The 20,341-nt window shown below is 44.6% G+C and overlaps 2 protein-coding genes across 4 annotated transcripts in view; one reads left to right on the plus strand and one right to left on the minus strand.

Annotated features, from left to right (window-relative positions):
- The window catches only part of slc25a16 (solute carrier family 25 member 16), a 225,375-nt gene that overhangs the window by 51,097 nt on the left and 153,937 nt on the right, over positions 1-20,341 (plus strand). The gene's annotated exons all lie outside the window — the stretch shown is intronic.
- On the minus strand, positions 5,907-20,254 carry hnrnph3 (heterogeneous nuclear ribonucleoprotein H3 (2H9)). Of its 3 annotated transcripts, none has more exons than XM_085995031.1 (13): positions 20,180-20,254; positions 18,597-18,629; positions 18,408-18,509; positions 18,160-18,315; positions 13,156-13,299; positions 12,317-12,455; positions 10,967-11,172; positions 9,305-9,397; positions 9,007-9,122; positions 8,743-8,878; positions 7,696-7,770; positions 7,504-7,602; positions 5,907-6,285 (listed from the first exon to the last, which is right to left on the minus strand). In XM_085995031.1, the coding sequence occupies exons 4-13, from the start codon at positions 18,179-18,181 to the stop codon at positions 6,128-6,130; spliced, it is 1,188 nt and encodes a 395-aa protein (XP_085851157.1). In that variant the 5' UTR covers positions 18,182-18,315; positions 18,408-18,509; positions 18,597-18,629; positions 20,180-20,254; the 3' UTR covers positions 5,907-6,127. The 3 variants fall into 3 exon arrangements, with proteins under 3 accessions (XP_085851157.1, XP_085851154.1, XP_085851156.1); XM_085995028.1 differs by having other exon boundaries at positions 20,079-20,226; XM_085995030.1 differs by having other exon boundaries at positions 5,907-6,286; positions 7,510-7,602; positions 20,079-20,225.

Genomic DNA, 20,341 nt, shown 5'->3' on the forward strand with positions numbered 1-20,341 from the left:
CGATTGGTGAGTAGCTGGTGAGTTTCTTTTACGTTTTATTCTGCTAAGTTAGTTCTTAGTCTATTAAATAGAGGCATGGCCGGGCTGCTCAGTCCTAGGGAGTGTACATCCTGTGCCATGTTGGAAGTTATGGACGCTTCGCATAGCCTGTTGACCACGTGCAGGAAATGTCACCAGCTACAGCAGCTCGAGCTCCGTGTTTCGGAACTTGAGCGGCAGCTGCAAGGCTGAGAGTTATGCGGATAGCACGTTTCAGGAGGTGGTCACCCTGTAGCTTAAGAGTACGCAGGCAGAGAGGGAATGGGTGAAGATCAGGCAGGTAATGCAGGAGTCCCCGGAGTGCATCTCGCTCTCCAACCAGTATTGTTCTGAGTACTGGTGGAGGCAATGGTTCCGCTAGGGAGTGCAGCCAGAGACAAGTCCACGGCACCATGGGTGGCGGAAAAAGAGTGGAAGAGCAACAGTGGTAGGGGAGCAGACAGGTGATTCTGCGGCTGCGACTCCAGGATGGTATGTTGCCTCCCTGGTGCAAGGGTCAAGGATGTCACTGAGCGGCTACAGGATCGGTACCAACGACATAGGCAGAAAGAGGAATGAGGTCCTGCAGGCAGAGTTTAGGGAGCTAGGAGAGAGATTACAAAGCAGGACCTCAAATGTAGTAATTTCTGGATTACTCCCAGTGCCACGTGCTAGTGAGTACAGGAATAGGAGGATAGAACAGATGGTGCAGGAGGGAGGGCTTTAGATTCCTGAGGAATTGGGGACCATTTCTGGGGAAGGTAGGCCCTGTACAAGCCGGACGGGTTACACTTCAACAGAGCCAGGACCAATATTCTCATGGGGAAGGTTTAAACTAGCTTGGCAGCAGGGTGAGCACCAGCATATGGGAGTAGAAAAGAGCAATAAGGTGCATAAAAGAGTGAGTGTGTTGGATAGTACTAGAGGCAGTAATAGTACATTAGTTAGGAGCAGACTACGAAAAATTCAAAGATGGGTTCAGAATGCATGTACGTAAACTGGAATAGGGCTAACTTCAATGAGATGCAAAAGGATCTAGCCAGGGTAAAATGGAACCAAAGACTGACAGGAAAAACTAACGGAACAATGGGTGATCTTTAAGGAGGGTACATTCCAACAAGAGGGATGGGTAAGGGAACCAAAGCAAGGGCTCCTTGGATGACGAGGGAGATAGAGAAGACGATGAAACAATAAAAAGAGGATGTATGATGCATGTCAAGTGAATTCTTCAAGGGAGAACCAGACCAAATACAGTAAGTTGAGGGGAATTGAAGATGAAAATAAGATTGGCAAAGAGAGAATGAGAGTAGAATTGCAGTTAACACAAAAGGGAACCCAAAAATCTTCTACCGGCATGTAAACAGTAAGCGGGTAGTAAGAGGCGGGGTGGGGCCTATTGGAGACAAAGAAGGTGATATATGCTTAGAGACGTAGGGCAAGGCTAGAATACTCAATGAGTACTTTGTGTCGGTGTTTACTAAGGAGGTGGATGCTGACAAAGTATCAGTAGAAGTGGAAAAGGTAGAAGCGATGGAAGGGGTGAAAATTGATGACAGGTACTAGAAAGGCTGGGTATGTTTAGAGTGGATAAGTCACCTGGTCCAGGTGGCTTGCATCCCAGTTTGCCAAGGGAATTGGGGGAGGAGATAGCAGAAGGGCTTGCCATAATTTTCCAATCTTCCCTAGATGTGGGGGAGGTGCCTGAGGATTGGAAATACAGGCCAGTCAGTTTAACATCAGTGGTGGGTAAAGTTTTAGAAATAATCAAGGAAAAATTTAACTTGCACTTGGAGAGGTTATTAAGGAGATTAAAGAGAGCCAACACAGATTTGTAAAAGGCAGATAGTGTTTGACTAATCTAATAGAATTTTTTGATGAAGTAACAGGGAGGATCGATGAAGGGAATGCAATGGATGTTATCTACATGGATTTCTGGAAGGCGTCTGACAAAGTACCACATAGAAGGCTGGTTAACAAAATTGAGGTTCATGGAATAGGTGGGTCAGTGGCAGCTTGGATAAGGAATTGGCTTAAGGACAGAAAACAGCGAGTTGTGGTAAATGGCTATTTTTCAGACTGGAGGATGGTTGACAGTGGTGTTCCCCAAGGGTCAGTGCTGGGGCCACTGCTTTTTTTGATATATATATATGAGCTGGATATTGGAAGAGAGAGTAGAATGTCTAAATTTGCCAATGACACCAAACTTGGGGGTGTGGCAAACTGAGGATGATAGCAATCGAGTGCAACAGGATAGGCTAGCAGAATGGGCAGATGGAATTTAATAGAGAGGTGTGAGGTGATGCGTTTTGGCAGAAAGAACAGGGAGAGGCCATATACACTTAATGGCAGTTCTAAAGAGTGTGCAGGGGCAGAGAGACCTGGAGTTAATGTGCATAGGTCCCTGAAGGTGGCAGGACATATTGAGAGTGGTTAACAAAGTATATGAGATCTTGGGCTTCATAAATAGAGGTATTGAGTACAAAAGTAGAGAAGTTATGCTGAACCTTTATAAAGTGCTGGTTAGGGTGCAACTGGAGTACTGTGTCCAGTTCTGGTCACCACACTTCAGGAAGGATGTGAAGGCCTTTGAGGATGCAGAGATTTACCCGAATGGTTCCAGGGATTGGGGGATCTTAGCAACAAGGACAGGTTGGAGAAGCTGGATTTGTTTTCATTAGAGCAAAAGAGGTCGAGGGGTGATTATGACGGGTTTGGATAGGCTAGACAGGGAAAGGCTGTTCCCACTAGTTGTCACAGATTTAAGGTTTTGGGCAAGAGATACAGGGGGGATGTGAGGGAAAACTTTTTACGCAGCAAGTGGTGATGACCTAGAATTCGCTGCCGACGGAAGTGGTGGAAGCGGAGACACTCAATGTTTTCAAGGGGAGACGGGATAGAGCGGGGGAATGAGACTGACTGGATTGGTCTACAGAGAGCTGGCATGGACTCGATAGGCCAAATGGTCTCCTTTTGTGCCATTATGACTACGACATTCCCATGAGGGGGAAAGGTAGGACAACCAAAGTCAGAACTCCCTGGATGACGAAAGAGATAGAGTAAGCTGAAGCAGAAAGCAAGTATGACAGATGTCAGGTTCTGTCCAGGTTGAATATAGAAAGTTGAAAGAGGAAGTGAAAATGGAAATAAGAGGGGCAAAGAGACAGTATGAGAATAGACTGGCAGCTGACATAATAGGGAATCCAAAAGTCGTCTTATACGTATATATAAATAGTAAATGGGTAGTAAGAAGAGCAGTGATGCCGATTAGGGACTAAAAAGGAGACCTACGCATGGAAGCAGAAGGTATGGCTAAAGTACTAAAACAAGTACTTTGCATCTGTCTTCAAAGAAGATGCTGCCAAAGTCATAGTGAAAGAGGAGGTACTAGAGATACTGGATGGGCTAAAAATGGATAGGGGAGGTACTAGAAAGGCTGTCTGTATTTAAAGTAGCTAAGTCACTAGGACTGGATGGGATGCATCCTAGGACGCTGAAAGACTTGCATTTATATAGCGCCTTTCATGACCACCGGACATCTCAAAGCACTTTACAGCCAATGAAGTACTTTCAGAGTAGGGAAAGGTGGAAATTGCAGAGGTACTGGCCATAATCTTCCAATCCTCCTTGGATACAGGCAGTGGTGTCAGAGGACTGGAGAACTGTAAATGTTACACCCTTGTTCAAAGGGTGTAAGGATAAACCCAGCAGCTACAGGCCAGTCAGTGTACCCTCAATGGTGGGGGAGCTTTTAGAAACGATAATCCGGGACAAAATTAAGTCACTTGGACAAGTGTGGATTAATTAAGGAAAGCTAGCACAGATTTGTTAAAGGCAAATTGTGTTTAACTAACTTGATTTGAGTTTATTGGTGAGGTAACAGAGGGGGTTGACAAGGGCAATGCAGTTAATGTGGTGTACATGGACTTCCAAAAGGTGTTTGATAAAATGCCACATAATAGGCTTGCCAGCAAAGTTGAAGCCTATGGAATAAAAGGGACAGTGACAGCATGGATACAAAATTGGTTAAGTGACAGGAAGTAGCAGTGAACGGGCGTTTTTTGGACTGGAGGAAGGTACACTGGTGGTCCCCAGGGGTCGGTACTAGGACCACTGCTTTTCTTGATATATATTAATCATTTGGACTTGGGTGTACAGGGCACAATTTCAAAATTTGCAGATGACAGAAAACTTGGGAAGTATAGTGAACAGTGAGGAGGATAGTGATAGACTTCAAGAGGACATAGACAGGCTGGTGGAATGAGCAGATACGTGGCAGATGAAATTTAACAGAAAAGTGATACATTTTGTTAAGAACGAAGAAAGGCAATATAAAAAAAATTGATAAAGGGAAAATAGTGAGAGACATAAAAACAGACTGTAAAAGCTTCTGTAGGTATGTAAAAAGATTAGCTAAAGTAAATGTGGGTCCATTACAGGCTGAGACAGGAGAAATTAAACAAATACTTCTGTGTCTGTCTTCATGGAAGATGCAGTAAGAAACTTCCTGGAAATAGTGGATAACCAAGGCTCTAGCAAGAATGAGGAACTGAAAGAAATTAGTATTAGTAAAAATGTTGTACTGAAGAAATTAATGGAACTGAAAGCTGTTAAATCCCCTGGACCTGATGGCCTACATCCTAGGGTTTTGAAAGAGGTGGGTACAGAGATAGTGGGTGCAATAGCAAAATACGGCAGATGCTGGAAATCCGAAGTAACAGAAAATGCTGGAAAAACTCAGTAGGCCAGGCAACATCCGTGGAGAGAGAAAGAGTCAACGCTTCAGGTTGAAACCCTTTGTCAGGACTGTGTTTTTTCAGTCCTGACGAAGGGTTTCGACCCGAATTCTCTCTCCACGGATGTTGCCTGACCTGAGTTTTTCCAGCATTTTCTGTTGTTATTTGAGATAGTGGGTGCATGGGTTGTCATTTTCCAAAACTCCATAGAGTCTAGAACGGTTCCCACGGATTGGAAGGTAGCAAATGTAACCGCCACTATTCAAGAAAGGAGGGAGAGAAAACGGGGAACGACAGTCCAGTTAGCCTGACATCAGTACTAGGGAAAATGCTAGAATCTGTTATGAAGGACGTGGTAACAGGGCACTTAGAAAATAATAGGATTGGGCAGTCAACAGATTTATGAAAGGGAAATTGTGTTTGACAAATCTGTTCCTTTGAAGGCCGTGACTCGTGCAGAGGTAAATTCCAAAGCTACCAATAGCCCTGCTACCTTTCCTCAAGTGACCATTCGTAAGAATTAGGAGCAGGAGTTGATTTTGATATCCCTTGCAAGTTTCTTTTCATATGCCCTTTATGTAGCTCTTCCTATCTCTTTTGTTCTTTGGATCTCCCCCAGTTGCCGTGCTAGTAGTTGAATGTATAAATGCAGAGATGAGGAGAAAGTTTGGAAAACTCTGCCACAAACGGCAGTGGATGCTAGATCAATTGTTAATTTAAAATCTGAGATTGATAGATTCTTGCTAACCATAGGTATTAAGCAAAATGGGGCAAAGGTGGGTACATGGAGTTAGGTCTCAGATCAGCCATGATCTCACTGAATGGCGGAACAGGCTCGAGGGGCTAAATGGCCTACTCCTGTACCAATGTGTGTAACCGGGCCCTGACTGAGAACTCCATGCTCCTGCAATCAGTGGCATGGGATCTTCTACTGTCCACAAAAACATCACCCCAGCCTATGAAGTACAAACTATCAAACCTGTAACCAGGACCTGACCAATGTTTCCCACACAGCCAGCTCCACCATCTTTTAAATGGGGGAAAACTGCGCACGCATGGTACTTTGGGCTGCGCAGCCCCTTAAAGGGGACCCCAAATTTTTTTACCGGGAACATTGGCCCTGACTACTGCAAATCACAGAATCAACCATTTCAAAACTGTTTTTAAAACTTTTATTACACTCGGTATTTCAGGAGAATTTTTTTTTTACTGCCAAACAAAAAAGTAAAATTGAAGCAAAAATGAAACCTGAAAATTTGAAGGAACATTATCACCAACTATCGTGTCCAGACCCTGTTGTAGAAACAGAGCAGGAATATTACTGACTCAGAACTACAAGTCCTGCAGAATATGAAAACAAAATGGTTTCAAAATGACTAGAAGTGGCCAGTGTAGCCTTGGGGCTGTGCGGAATTACTGATACATCCGCCAGCCTCCACTCCCGCCCATGCTCCCCATTCCTCCCATGTTACTCCCCACTCCCATGCCTCCGGAGCTGCCGTAGTATCCCCCGTTGCTGCTTCCACCGTGCCGACCTAGAATAAAGAATTCAATCGTAAAGCCTTCAAATCGTAGTTTTAAAACAGCCATTAAAATGTCGATAGTCCGCCAAACAACAACTTGTATTTATATAGCGCCTTTAACGTAGTAAAACGTCCTAAGGCGATTTACAGGAGTATTATAAGACAAAAAATTTGACACAAAGCCACATCAGGAGAAATTAGGGCAAGTGACCAAAAGCTTGGTCAAAGAGGTAGATTTTAAGGAGCGTCTCAAAAGGAGGAGAGGTTCAGGCAGGGAATTCCAGAGCTTAGGGCCTAGGCAACAGAAGGCACGGCCACCAATGGTTGAGCAATTATAATCAGGGATGCTCGAGGGCAGAATTAGGGGAGCGCCGATATCTCAGCGGGTTATTGAGCAATTATAACCAGGGATGCTCAAGGGCAGAATATGGGGAGCGCAGATATCTCTGGGGGTTAGAGAGATAGGAAGGGGCGAGGTCATGAAGGAATTTTAAAATTGAGGCATTGCTTAACCGGGAGCCAATGTAAGTCAGCGAGCACGGGGTGATGGGCGAACGGGACTTAGGACATAGGCAGCCGAGTTTTGGATCACCTCAAGTTTACGTAGGTGGAATGTGGGAGGCCAGCCAGGAGTGTGTTGGTATAGTCAAGTCCAGAGGTAACAAAGGCATGGATGAGGGTTTCAGCAGCGGATGAGCTGAGGCAAGGGCGGAGGTGGAAATAGGCAGTCTTAGTGATGGCATGGATGTGGTCAGAGGCTCATTTCAGGGTCAAACATAACACTAAGGTTGCGAACAGTATGGTTCAGCCTCAGAGACGTCAGGGAGCGCGATGGAGTCAGTGGCTAGGGAACGGAGTTTGTGGCAGGGACGGAAAACAGTGGCTTCGGTCTCCACAATCGGGGTAGTTGTAGAAATGGGATTACTCATTTCTAATATGCAAAATGTTCTTTAATTAATCAATATTTCTCAATTAACTCCAGGATACCCCCATGTATTTTGGTTAAAAGATGCTGTAACATCAGTTTTAATTAAAATCCAACTTCTAGACATGCATCGACTAAAACCCACGCAACTGCCGCGAGTCAATTCAGGCACAAAGTAAACCAGACACAGAAACACAATGGATAATTTTACAATACAAGAGTACACATGGGAACTTAATTCAGCTCTAAAATAGTAAGTGGTCACCTCATTCCTTCTGAAGTTGAAGCAGCAGACTGTAACTTTCCTTACCATAAGAGCCCATGCTGCTCTGACTGCCGTAACCAGCTGCATAACCGCTGGACATCCCATGGTTCCCAGAGGCGCCATAACCTCCCTGGCCCCCTACAGAAGACAAGAGGCTTTTAGATAAATATATAAAGAACATACATCACAAGACAGCTGAAAACAACAGGGCTGGTTTAAAATTCAACTCACCCATTGCGTTACTGCCATAGCTGCCAGATCCTCCTCCCGCAGTAGAGTTCAAGAACAGCTCAATGTATCGATGCTCTGAAACAAGATAATCAGCCGCCTTACACAAACGCTTTATTCAGGGAAGCAACTCTACACTTTTTACAGCAGACGCTCTCAGATAAGAGTAAAACGTCCTCCAAACTACCTAAGCCTCACAGCACCTACTCTGCTGCACATGTACAGACACTTAAAATACCCACTAGACTTGGTATGTTAGGATTTGTGGGTGTGGTGGTGTAGGGGGTTATGTTAGTGGACTAGTAATCAAGTAAATCCCAACATGGCATTGAGAATTTAAATTCAGTTTAATAAAAATCTGGGATCAGTGAAAGTGACCACAAAGCTGTCGGATTATAATAAAACCTATTTGGTTCACACATGTCCTTGAGGGAAGGAAACCCGCTGGCCTATACACGACTCCAGACCCACACCAATGTGGTCGCCTCCGAAATGGCCTAGCAAGCCGGTCTTGTTGTATCAAACCACTCCCAGCAGTTCAAGAAGACCCACCTCTACGAGGAACTAGGGACAGGTAGTAAGTGCCAGCCTTGCCACTGACATCCACATCCCATGAATGAATAAAAAACATTTCATTTATAATTAGGAGAATTATCATTGCACGAGTTGAAAGTGGATTCAAATCCAGATGTACGTGAGTAGTGCAGGTTGATGGGAATAGTTTGCACTGCTGGGAGAGGTGCTGTCATCCTCCAGTAATCTGTGTAAGTGGCCATTACTTAAGACAAGCTCACATAGCAAATATCAGCAGCTAAGATGGCGAAGCACAGGGGACACCTGCTCCTGTCCGTGTATACACAGTTTCCCAGGCAGCAGCACAGGCCTTGGCTACATTTTTTTTCTATCTAACACAGGGACGTGGAAGCCAAATCTGGTTGCCCCATTGGGACAAAGATCAGTGATGGAAGCAGAGATTCTCCTGTGTGTACAGCTCAGCTACACGAATCCCAGGGGGAAGCCCAGATTAAAGAGATAGTTTTACCAACTTACGCATGTGAGCTTTATCCTTACACATGGCAGCTATTGCGTCCTCGTGTGTTGCAAATTCAACATCAGCCTCCCCCGTAGCTCGCCCATCACTTCCATATTCCAGATGGATACGCAGAGGATTCAGGGGGGAAAAGAACTACAGGGTCAACAAGATGACAAAATTAAACAGTAGAATTTAACTCATCACAACAAATGTGATTTTATTATATATGAGAAATAGCCATGCAGCTTATGAGTGGCTGCGATTTATCACTGAGAACCTACATGGGCGACATCATCCTCCGATGCCCGGAATGGCAGTCCTCGCATATGCACAAAGTGTCCACTCAGGTAGCTCGAGCTAGCATCTCCAGCTCCTCCGTATCCATGGTTACCCATACCTTTCAACACAGAGGAAATTGTAATCAGTTAAAGGTTTGAAAATGCCAACAAGGCCTGTACCACCCCACATTTTTTGCCAACACCACCACTGAGCAGCCAACAGAATCCATTAAATGCTCCACCCCATTCTCCTCACCCCCTATAAAAATGCAGATGGAACCATTTTAAGAATCAAACATACCTCTGCCGCCTCTCATTGCCCCAGGGCCATCGTATTCATCATTCCCATAGCCATAGTTGTCATATCCATTGTAATCATCATAGCCACCGTACCCTGCACAAAGCAAACATTATTCACACACTACCCAGCACCATTGTAGAGTAATTGATTGCCGTAATCAACAATTCCATTCTCGTTGTATCATGTGACTAGCAGGATGGTAGGTGGACCTTGGTTGATTTTCATCCAGCAATTCCTGTGTTCCGATGGTATGTGTAGTTTTACCCGTACCAAAGTGAATTCTTGGAATACTGTCCTGTACACCTCTACTCCAGTCAGTAGCCTGGGCCTGAATTAATAGCAATGACCTGGAAACTGGGCTTTCCTAATCGTTGTTTGCTAACCACGAGGAATCTATGATCGCACAAACACAGTAACTGGCAAAAAATCCAGAGGGGAAATTGGGAGGGTTCTTCTACGCATCGAGTCGTTATGATCTGCCCGAGAGGATGGTGGAAGCAGATTCAATAGTAACTTTCAAAAGGGAATTGGATAAACACTTGAAAAGGAAAAAATTGGAAGGCTATGAGAAAAGAGCAGGGCAGTGGAACTAATTGGATAGCTTTCAAGAGCTGAATGGCCTCCTGTGTTGTATCATTTTATGATCCGTGGGCTGCACGTGCCACAGTTCCACCATCACCCCAACCTTTCACCACACAACACTCAGCCACAGGCCCACTGGTCCCCACATTGTGACCTCCTTACTTACAATGAGTTCCACCAATAAGACCGTCAAAATAAAGAAACACCAGGTATTTACATAGTACAACTGTATAACCAAATCTTCACTGCTTTCTAATTATCAACGTAAACAAAATAAAGCATAGGCGCTCTAATCAGATTCCCTCATGTTTTAAAAAAAGGGACTTGAAAATAGTTTCAAAGAAAGGTTCTAAAATACATGTCTAACTTGTTTTGAAATCATTTGGAAGAGCAAACGATTAAATATTCACAGGTAGAGTAAAGACATGTAACCAGTTGAGCTGAGAGAAGCGAGAGGGAATCATTATGGTAGCTCCAGTCAGTCCACAAGAGTGACAGGTTATTCACATCTAAATCCAGACTCCGGACACCCCAGTAAAAACCTTAATAAAGGTACTCGGACATGAAGAGCAATTTTATTGACGAGTCTTAAATGTGGAATCTAATTTTTGTTCTTTTAATATAAATCTTTTTTGAACCCTGGAAATCGGCATCCGAGAGAAAGAAGAGTTAACTGGTAGATCCTAATTTCACATTACAACAGTTTGAACTGCAGCCAAAGGGATTTAGAATTTGCTTTGATTGCTTGTTTTGTGTCAGAAACCTCACATTTAGCCCATACTTGGCAAACAGCAAAAAAAGGGCAGATATCATTTCAAAAAGAGGTTTGTGCAATTTGATTGGTTCATCCCGAATGGGCATCTGACTGGCAATTTCCTCCCCTTTGATTTCTGTGCTCCTCCACCTCAGATCATTTACTATTTTATTTTGAGCCAGAAAGTGCCACACACTCACGACAGGAAGTGCACGTCTCTGGGCAGGAACTTCGACTTTTTAGAGCTCTCGTCAGCATGTGGAGCCGGATAGAAAATATATCTAAGTGTATAAAAAAAACTCAGATTCCATTTAACCAAAACTCACCCCCACCATATCCCCCTCCTCCTCCTCCTCCTCCTCCTCCTCGCCGCATTCGGTCATAAACACCCCCTCGCTGGGGGCCAGCGCCAAGGTAACCACCTCGCCCGACTGGCCGGTCGTATGGGCCTGGTCTCTGCCCCATCAGCCTTTTTGGTGGATCATAGTAGGCTCTGACCTCACCTCTGCTGCTCTTAAAGATCTCAATATACCTAAATCATAATGAGCACAGATTAACATTCAGGAGAAATACTATTGCACAAAAGATACTCTGGATAGCAATTAATAAACTGAACATCAAATATACAATACAGATCTCGGCTTACTGTAGAACAGCATAATCTACTAGCAGTAACTACTACTCGTTTCTAGTTCATACCAATACTACACAAATTTAACACTGGTTCCTACATGACAGATTGTTAAATTTAATTATTTCTCAATGGAGCAAGCATATTGTTTAAAGTCGAAAGATTACTATTTTTGATACAGTAATGTTTATACCATTCTTCTAAGCAAGTAATCTCAAAGCGTGGAGACCAAGTAATTTTAGAGGCCAACACTTACATACAAACACTTACAGTCGCAATAGTTGTAATTACAATAAATTAATACCGATCATCATCTTGGGCATTCACTGATCTGCAGCTTGAAAAAACCAAGAGTGAGGGCGAGGGAGCCCCAGGAAAGATCTGGGTACTGAAACTGGCAGCCCCAGAGAGGGGGCACGGCACAACTGGCAAATTAAACCAACAGCTGTAGGAAGGGGGATGGGAAGGACATGCTAGAGAGCAAATATGACAGCATAGGAGAAGGGTGTTGAGCACGAGAGAAAGTAACACGAGTGAGCAAGCACTGTGCTGCTAGTGACAACAGGGTATGGGCAACGTGAAATGTTACTGTCAGTGCACCAACTCAAAAGGGCTCATAAGCACCCTGGACACACACGGTTTGTACCGCACTCCAAATCTAAATCTTACTGGGATACAAGGTCACACAAGCCACCTAGAATTTGGGGCAGCTGTGGGACCTTTTTAAAAAAATAAAAAATAAAAAATCTTGGCAAAACATTTGCAAACCATTTTGCTGGATTCTTTTGTCTATTCAATTTGTTTGGATTTATTCATCACCTTCACATTTTAATTGGCACAACTCAATCAAGCTACATTTGTAGCTTTTACCAGGGGATATGAGGATTATAGAACAGCTCTATTAAGATCTTTGATTTGTGTACAAACATTGTTCTTAACTGAGTGCAAGATCAGTGTGTAGTCCCAGCCTCGAGCGTCATATACCAGCACCCAGCGTTTAAACTTGACTTTAAGATGAATAACCAACCCGTCCGTCCATCCCCACCTGTGCCCTATTCTTTCCTTGTGTTTCCCCAGTGCTTTTTCTGCTATCTCCTTTGAAGCAAACTGCACGAAGGCCTCCCCTGTGCTTCTCCCCTGGTAGTCCATCGGCAAAGTTATCCCATTTGGCACGATTTCCAACCCTTTAACCCAAGGACAAAATAACCCCGTCAAGGGGAACAATATTAAATGATGCACAAATCCCAACAATATCTACAAATATATAAAAGGTTAAAAGCCCAGTTACCAACACATAAAAAATGTAAAATACTCAGATCTATGTAAAACTTCAAGACAGTTAGAAGGAACAGCTTTGTTAGTGACCCAACTTTCATACCGATTTATAAAAAAGTGTTCAGCTTCAAAATAATCAGTTAATCAAAGAGCACATCTCAACTTCAAAACTTGTTTCAATTACAACTCTTAATAACTGAACTGCTCTGGTGGAGGGCAGCAATCGGAAACACAAACTCCGTTATGTTGAATCCAACACCAGCTGATTTAAAATTACATTTGGGTCTCAGTGCAGATACTCTGCTGTCTGAAGTTACATTTGGGCACCATGTCACAAACATTACAATATTTTAGACTCTTAACACTTTTGTCTTAACACAACCAAAAACTAAAATCCAGTAAAAGTACAAGTTTCAGTTCTTGACAATTTTGTCTATAAGGTTTTAAATTTATACTATAAACACACAGTTCACACAATCAGCAGTTAAACATTTTAGATAACAAAATTCATCAAGATAGATTTGGAACCATTTACCCATTACAAATTAAAGCTCTAATAGCAGTATGCAACATTTTTGTCCGATTAGGAGCCAAGTAAGTGAAAAATACCTGTGAAAAACTGAACAATTTCCTCCTTGCTGCAGCCAAATGGAAGCCCGCGGAGCCGCACTGTGCCATCGTTTGAAGTATCGGAATGATTGGGACCACTATGCTTCAGAACCCACTCCATCTCACTGCCGTTAGATTTAAAAACTAAGGGGGAAAAATAGTACACACTACAGCTTGTATACACACACATTCCTCCATCCCCTATACATCCTCAAATACCACTCATTGTTTCCCTCCACACCCATTACTGTCACTCTGTAACAAGACAGCTTCTGCCCGACCCTTTGCTCTTCACCCCTCCTCTGGCGAAATGCCCAATGTGAGGTTCAATGCCAACCATGCCCACTCCCTCCAGCAACCCTGTGCCACAAGGGGGAGCGTACAGCTTCCATTGCTCCCTCAGAGCTGGCAAATCAACACCCCAGGGTATGTAGGGGACGGGTTCAATCATGTTCAGCCTCATAGGGGCCTATGGTGTAGCCAGTCACACCACCTATGATCATTTCGGATATTTATTTTATATGACAATAGATATAAAGTATTTAAGAAATATTTTTTCAAGAAAACTTCAAAATTGAAACCAAAGCCCAATGTCTGTAAATTACAGGCTTACTGCTTCTGTGTAATGACCTTTGTCTCACCATAGCCTTAGTCATGCATCATCATCCCTTTTATCATGTATGCAGTCACTGCTACCCTCCATAGGCCTATCCTTTTTTTGTTCTTTAATCATCCCCCCTTTTCCCTGACTCTGTACTTGCTTAAAAACTGTTAATCTGCAACATCTTCCAGTTGTGATGAAAGGTCACCACCCTGAAACATTACCTCTTTTTCTCTCTACAGATGCTGCCTGGCCTGCTGAGAGTTCCCAACATTTTCTGTATTTGCCACAGCCTCACAGTTGTCGGAGTTGTGACCAGCCACCTCAGCATACACCAGAGATCAAACCTGCGACCTAACTGGCACATGGCCCAGTCTGGCATTGATCCACTAGACTAGACTTGTGTTTGTTACCTTCCACAGTGAAACTGATTTTTCAGCACTCGAGCTGAAGGATAGGCTAAGCGTTCTTTATACAAACGCACAGAGTATAAGGAATAAATTGAATGAACTGCAGGCGCAAATTCAAATTGAAGGGTATGACACGGTAGCCATCACTGAGACATGGTTGCAAGACTGGGAACTAACTATACCAGGTTATACGGTCTACAGTAAAGATAGGGAAAATGGTAAAGGGGAGGAGTAGCCTTAGTGATTAAGGATGAAATCACTTCAGTGCTGGGAGGATATAAAGAGAGGTAAGCAGACAGTGGAGACTATGGGTAGAAATAGGGAAGGATTTAAGACTGTAGTGGGAGTTGTGTATAGGCTCCCTGGTAGCAGCTGTGAAGTGCTAGATTGTATAAACGCAGAGATTAGACAAGCATGTAGCAAAGGCAGAGTGGTTTTAATGGGGGATTTTAACTTTCATATAGATTGGGATAAGCTGTCGGAAAGGTAGTGAATTTATTGAGTGCGTCTGGGATAGCTTTCTACAACAATATGTCCTAGAGACAACAAGGGGGAAAGCCATATTAGATTTAGTAATGAGTCAGGTTTAGTTAACAGCCCAACTGTGCGTGAACATTTATCCAATAGCGATCATAACATGATCGAGTTCAATATAGCATTTGAAAGGGAGAAACGTGAAACAGCAAAGACCGAGTCCAACGGGATGAGGAAGATACTGTCCACAGTAAACTGGGCAAATCTGTTAATGGGTAAAACGACAGATCAGTGGGAGATGTTCAAAAAAGAATTTAAGGTGGTACAGTACCAGTTGATAAAGAACCAATTTATATCTGAGGGGCAAGAGCTCAACTTGCCCAAAAAAAGCCATAGACGACTAAAGAGGTAAGGGACAGCATAAAACTGACAGAAAAATTGTTCAAAAGTGTGAAAAATGGACACAGATCCTGGCGAATGGGCAAGATACAAAGAACAGCAAAGGGTCACAAAACAGCTACAAAAAGGGAGTATGAAAAGAAACTTGCAAGAGATATCAAAATCAATAAGGAATTTTTACAATTACATTAGGAAAAAGAGGGTAATCATGAGCAATGTTGGCCCCTTAAAAACTGAAAGCGGTGATATTGTCAATGATAGTAAGGAAATGGCGGACATGTTGAATCATTACTTTGCGTCAGTATTTACAGTAGAAGAGTCTAGCATGCCGTAATTTCCATGGAAACTAATATTGAATCAGGGACAGGGACTCAACAAAATAACACAAGTAAAATAACAGTAATGAAGAAAATAATGTCACTAAAGAGTGACAAATCCCCAGGATCAGATGGTTTCCATCCCAGGGTTTTAAAGGAAGTAGGTGAGCACATTGCAGACCTTCCAAAGTTCTCTAGATTCAGGAACCGTTCCTTTACATTGGAAAACTGTGCATGTCACTCCACTATTTAAGAATGGCGAGAGGGGAAAACCAGGGAATTATAGACCAGTTAGCCTAACATCTGTTGTCAGGAAATTGCTAGAGTCTACAATTAACGATAGGGTGACTGAACACCTTGAAAATTTTTAGTTGATCAGAGAGCCAGCATGGATCAGTGAAAGGTAGGTCATGCCTGACAAACCTGACTGAATTTTTTGAAGAGGCGACTAAAGTAGTTGACAGGGGAATGTCTACAGATGTTATTTATATGGACTTCCAGAAGGCATTTGATAAAGTCCCACATAAGAGACTGTTAACTAAGGTAGAAGCCCACAGAATTGTGTGCAAATTATTGACCTGGTTAGGGAATTGGCTGAGCGGCAGGAGACAGAGTAGGGATAATGGGTAGGTACTCTAATTGGCAAGATGTGACTAGTGGTGTCCCACAGGGTTCTGTGTTGGGGCCTCAACTATTCACCATTTTTATTAACGACTTAGATATTGGCATGGAAAGTCATATATCCAAATTTGCCAATGAGACAGATAGTCGGCATTGTAGGCAATTTAGATGAAAGCATAAATCTATCAATATCCCTTTGTAATTTTAAGTAAATGGGCAAAACTGCGGCAAATGATTTCAATGTAAGCAACTGTAAGGTCATCCACTTTGGACCTAAAAAGGATAGAACAGGGTACTTTTTCTAAATGCTGGAATCCATCATTAAGGAAGTAGCAGCAGGGCATTTAGAAAATCATAAAACCATGTTGACTCTGATTGATTGTATGAAAGGGAAATCGTTTTTGACAAATTTATTAAGAGTTCTTTGAGGATGTAATGAACAGGGTGGATAAAGGGGAACCAGTAGATGTGTATTTGGATTTCCAAAAGGCATTCGATAAGGTGCCACATAAAAGGTTACTGCTCAAGATAAGAGCTCATGGTGTTGGGGGTAATATATTAGCATGGATGGAGGACTGGCTAACTAACAGGGAACAGAGTCGGGATAAATGGATAAATTTTCAGGTTGGCAAACTCTAACTAGTGGGGTGCCACAGGGATCAGTGCTGGGGCCTCAACTACTTACAATCTATATTAATGACTTGGATGAAGGGACCGAGTGTACTGTAGTCAAATTTGCTGACAAAACAAAGATAGGTGGGAAAGCAAGTTGTGAATAGAACACAGTCTGCAAAGGGATATAGATAGGTTAAGTGAGTGGGCGAAAATGACAGAGCATAATGTGGGAAAATGTGAGGTTATCCACTTTGACAGGAATAGAAAAGCAAAATATTATTTAAATGGAGAGAAACTACAAAATGCTACGGTACAGAGGGATCTGGGTATCCTCGTATGTGAAACACAAAGTTAGCATGCAGGTACAGCAAGTAAATAGGAAGCCAAATGGAATGTTGGCCTTTATTGCAAGGGGGATGGAGCGTAAAAGTTGGTGAGACCACACCTGGAGTACTGCGTACGGTTTTGGTCTCCTTATTTAAGGAGGGATATACTTGCATTGGAGGCAGTTAAGAGAAGGTTCACTAGGTTGATTCCTAGGATGAAGGGGTTCTCTTATGAGGAAAGGTTGAGCAGGTTGGGCCTATACTCATTGGAGTTTAGAAGAATGAGGGGTGATCTTATTCAAACATACAAGATTCGGAGGGGGCTTGACAGGGTAGATGCTGAGACGTTGTTTCCCCTCATGGGGAATCTAGAGCTAGGGGGCATAGTTTCATGCAGAACACTGGCTGGACCGCATCTGGAGAACTACATTCAGTTTTAGGCACCGCATCTCAGGAAGGATGCATCGGCCTTGGAGGAGGTGCAGTGCAGATTTACCAGAATGATACCTGGGCTTAAAGGGTTAAATTATGAGGACAGATTGAACAGACTTGTCTTGTATCCCCGTGAGTATCGATGACTGATCTAATCGAGATATTTAAAACTTTAAAGCGGAAATTTGGAAAAAAAACCCACAAAAGGTATCACATAATCACCACAGTGCAGATAGTGGCCATTTCGGCCCATCGAGCCTGCACCGACACATATCCCACCCTATCCCCGTAACCCCACGTATTTAATCCCCTAACACTAAGGGTCAATTTATCATAGCCAAATCAACCTAACCCGCACATCTTTGGACTGTGGGAGGAAACCGGAGCACCCGGAGGAAACCCACGCAGACAAAGGGAGAATGTGCAAACTCCACACAGACAATCGCCCGAGGCCAGATTTGAACCCGGGTCCCTGGCGCTGTGAGGCAACAGTGCTAACCACTATGCCACCGTGCCTCTAGGGGCTGAATGGCCTATGCCATGTTCTTTCATTACATAAACAGTGCATCCTCAGTTACTGTGGCAGCATCTCAGGAGATTTCGCTAGTAATATAAAATCTCAGGCATGTACCTTTCCCCCATCACACTTCAAACATTACACACTAAACACAAGTTGTGTCACTCGTGAAAAAATACAAAGGACTAACGGCAGTGCCTGGAATGTACAGAAACTCCAGCACCAGAGGCACAATGGCCCGTCTTACTGTCAATGCATCTGTGACACCACTCAGTGCAGAGCTGTTACTGACCTTCAATATATCTGTGGCCCATATACTTCCGGTCTTTCGCCAAAGCTTTTTTGAAGCCTTCGGCGTTATCCAGATGCACGTAAGCTTCACCGCTTGGGCGACCCTCTTTGGAGGTGGTGAATTGCACTCCGCTTACCCCGTTTCGAATATCACACTCTACAACAAAAGAATACAAACAAAATAACTGTAGAAACATGCACTGCCCACAGCAGCAACTGAAATCAATAGCAACAACACCCAATGATTACCTGAGAAGAACCGGGTCACTTCGTCCGGTGTACACGACCACGGCAGGCCACGAACTCGCACAACAAAGTCCTCCTCCTTTGTGGGAACCTCGGGCTCTTTCTCTGCAATCACAGCCAAACACTGAATAGCAGCTGGCTGAGGCCGTGACCAAAACAATTCAATTCTTCACAAACTAAATTAATACTGACCTTCAACTGCTGGCTCCAAGTTAGTAAAGATTTCTGTGAAACAACCACACATTTGATTTAGTTTTACACTTCACTGGAAACACAGATGAACAAATAACTTGTGCATTGCTCCCTGTAGGAGCCTTGGTTTCAAGGCCTCAATTTGCTCTTTGAGGACCAGAATCGGACTGTTCCCACAGCAAACAGACCCACACTAGATTGGGCCTATACGCTCTGGAGTTCACAAGAATGAGAGGTGACCTCATTTGAAACATGTAAGATACTGAGGGGGATTGACAGGGTAGATGCTGAGAGGTTGTTTCCCCTGGCTGGAGAGTCTAGAGCGAGGGGGTATAGTCTCAGGAAAAGGGGTCCACCATTTAAGACTGAGAAGAAGAGGAATTTCTTCACTCAGAGTTGTGAATCTTTGGCATTCTCTACCCCAAAGGGCTGTGGATGCTAAGTCGTTGAGTATATTCAAGGCTGAAATCGATATTTTCGGACTCTAGGGTAATCATGGGATATGGGAATCGGGCGGAAAAGTGGAGTTGAGGTCCAAGATCAGCCATGATCTTACTGAATGGCGGAGCAGGCTCGAGGGGCCATATGACCTACTCCTGCTCCTAATTCTTATGTTCAGACTACTCCAGCTGCTGCACGTATTCCTGTAGAGAGCTTTGATCCAAATGGCACACGACTGATCTGAAACCTCAAACAGAAATGGGCTTTTTTGAGTCAGCTGTGGCTTGTTTCACTCTCGCCTGAGTCAGAAGGTTGTGGGTTCATGTCCCACACCAGAGACTTGAACACAAAGATCTAGGCAGACACCCCAGTGCAGTACTGAGGGAGTGCTGCACTGTCGGAGGTCGGTCTTTCGGATGAGATGTTAAACCGAGGTGTCTCTGCCCTACACAAAAGATCCCAGAGCACCATTCGAAGAGCAAGCAGGGCGTTCTCCGGGTGTCCTGGACAATATTATAGTACATAATCTCTCTGCTGTTTGTGGTCCGGGGCTCAGGCATCGCTGATCCGGGACACGGACCAGGGCACCACCGCGGCCCCGCTGGCTCAAAATAACGAAAATGGCGCCGCTCGGACGGGCGTTCGGAGGCCGGAGCTCGGGAACCGTCACACCGGCTGCAACAGCCTTACCACAGGAGATGCCGGCCTGGCAACCTCGCCTAACACACCACGAGGCCACACTGGGCCCGGGCGGGAGGCGCTCACAGGCCGCGGGGCCGCACTGGGCCCGGGCGGGAGGCGCTCACAGGCCGCGGGGCCGCACTGGGCCCGGACGGGAGGCGCTCACAGGCCGCGGGGCCGCACTGGGCCCGGGCGGGAGGCGCTCACAGGCCCCGGGGCCGCACTGGGCCCGGGCAGGAGGCGCTCACAGGCCGCGGGCCGCACTAGGCCCGGGCGGGAGGCGCTCACAAGCCCCGGGGACTCTCAGACAGCCCGGGGCCGCACTAGGCCAGGCCCTGGAACCATCTCGTTACTGATTACCGTCCTCCTGCGCCATCGTGTCGAATCGGTCCGACCTCAGCGTTCACAAAACAGGACAATGGCGATTGTAGCACCGGCAACGCTCCTACACCCGGACCCACCCGACACTCGACAAAATGGCGCTTGCTCCAGCCCGCCAGACAGCTCCTCTCGCGCGAGAAACCGCCGAGACCGCTCCTGTCACTCACTGTAACCCCGCCCCTCCCCACCACTGATTGGATCCCAGAGCCTGGTACTCACGGTAACCCCGCCCTTCCCCACCA

The sequence above is a fragment of the Somniosus microcephalus genome, chromosome 8 (genome assembly GCF_052327205.1).
Source record: "Somniosus microcephalus isolate GS21.2 chromosome 8, FLI_Smic_1.0, whole genome shotgun sequence".
NCBI classification, from domain to species: Eukaryota; Metazoa; Chordata; class Chondrichthyes; order Squaliformes; family Somniosidae; genus Somniosus; species Somniosus microcephalus.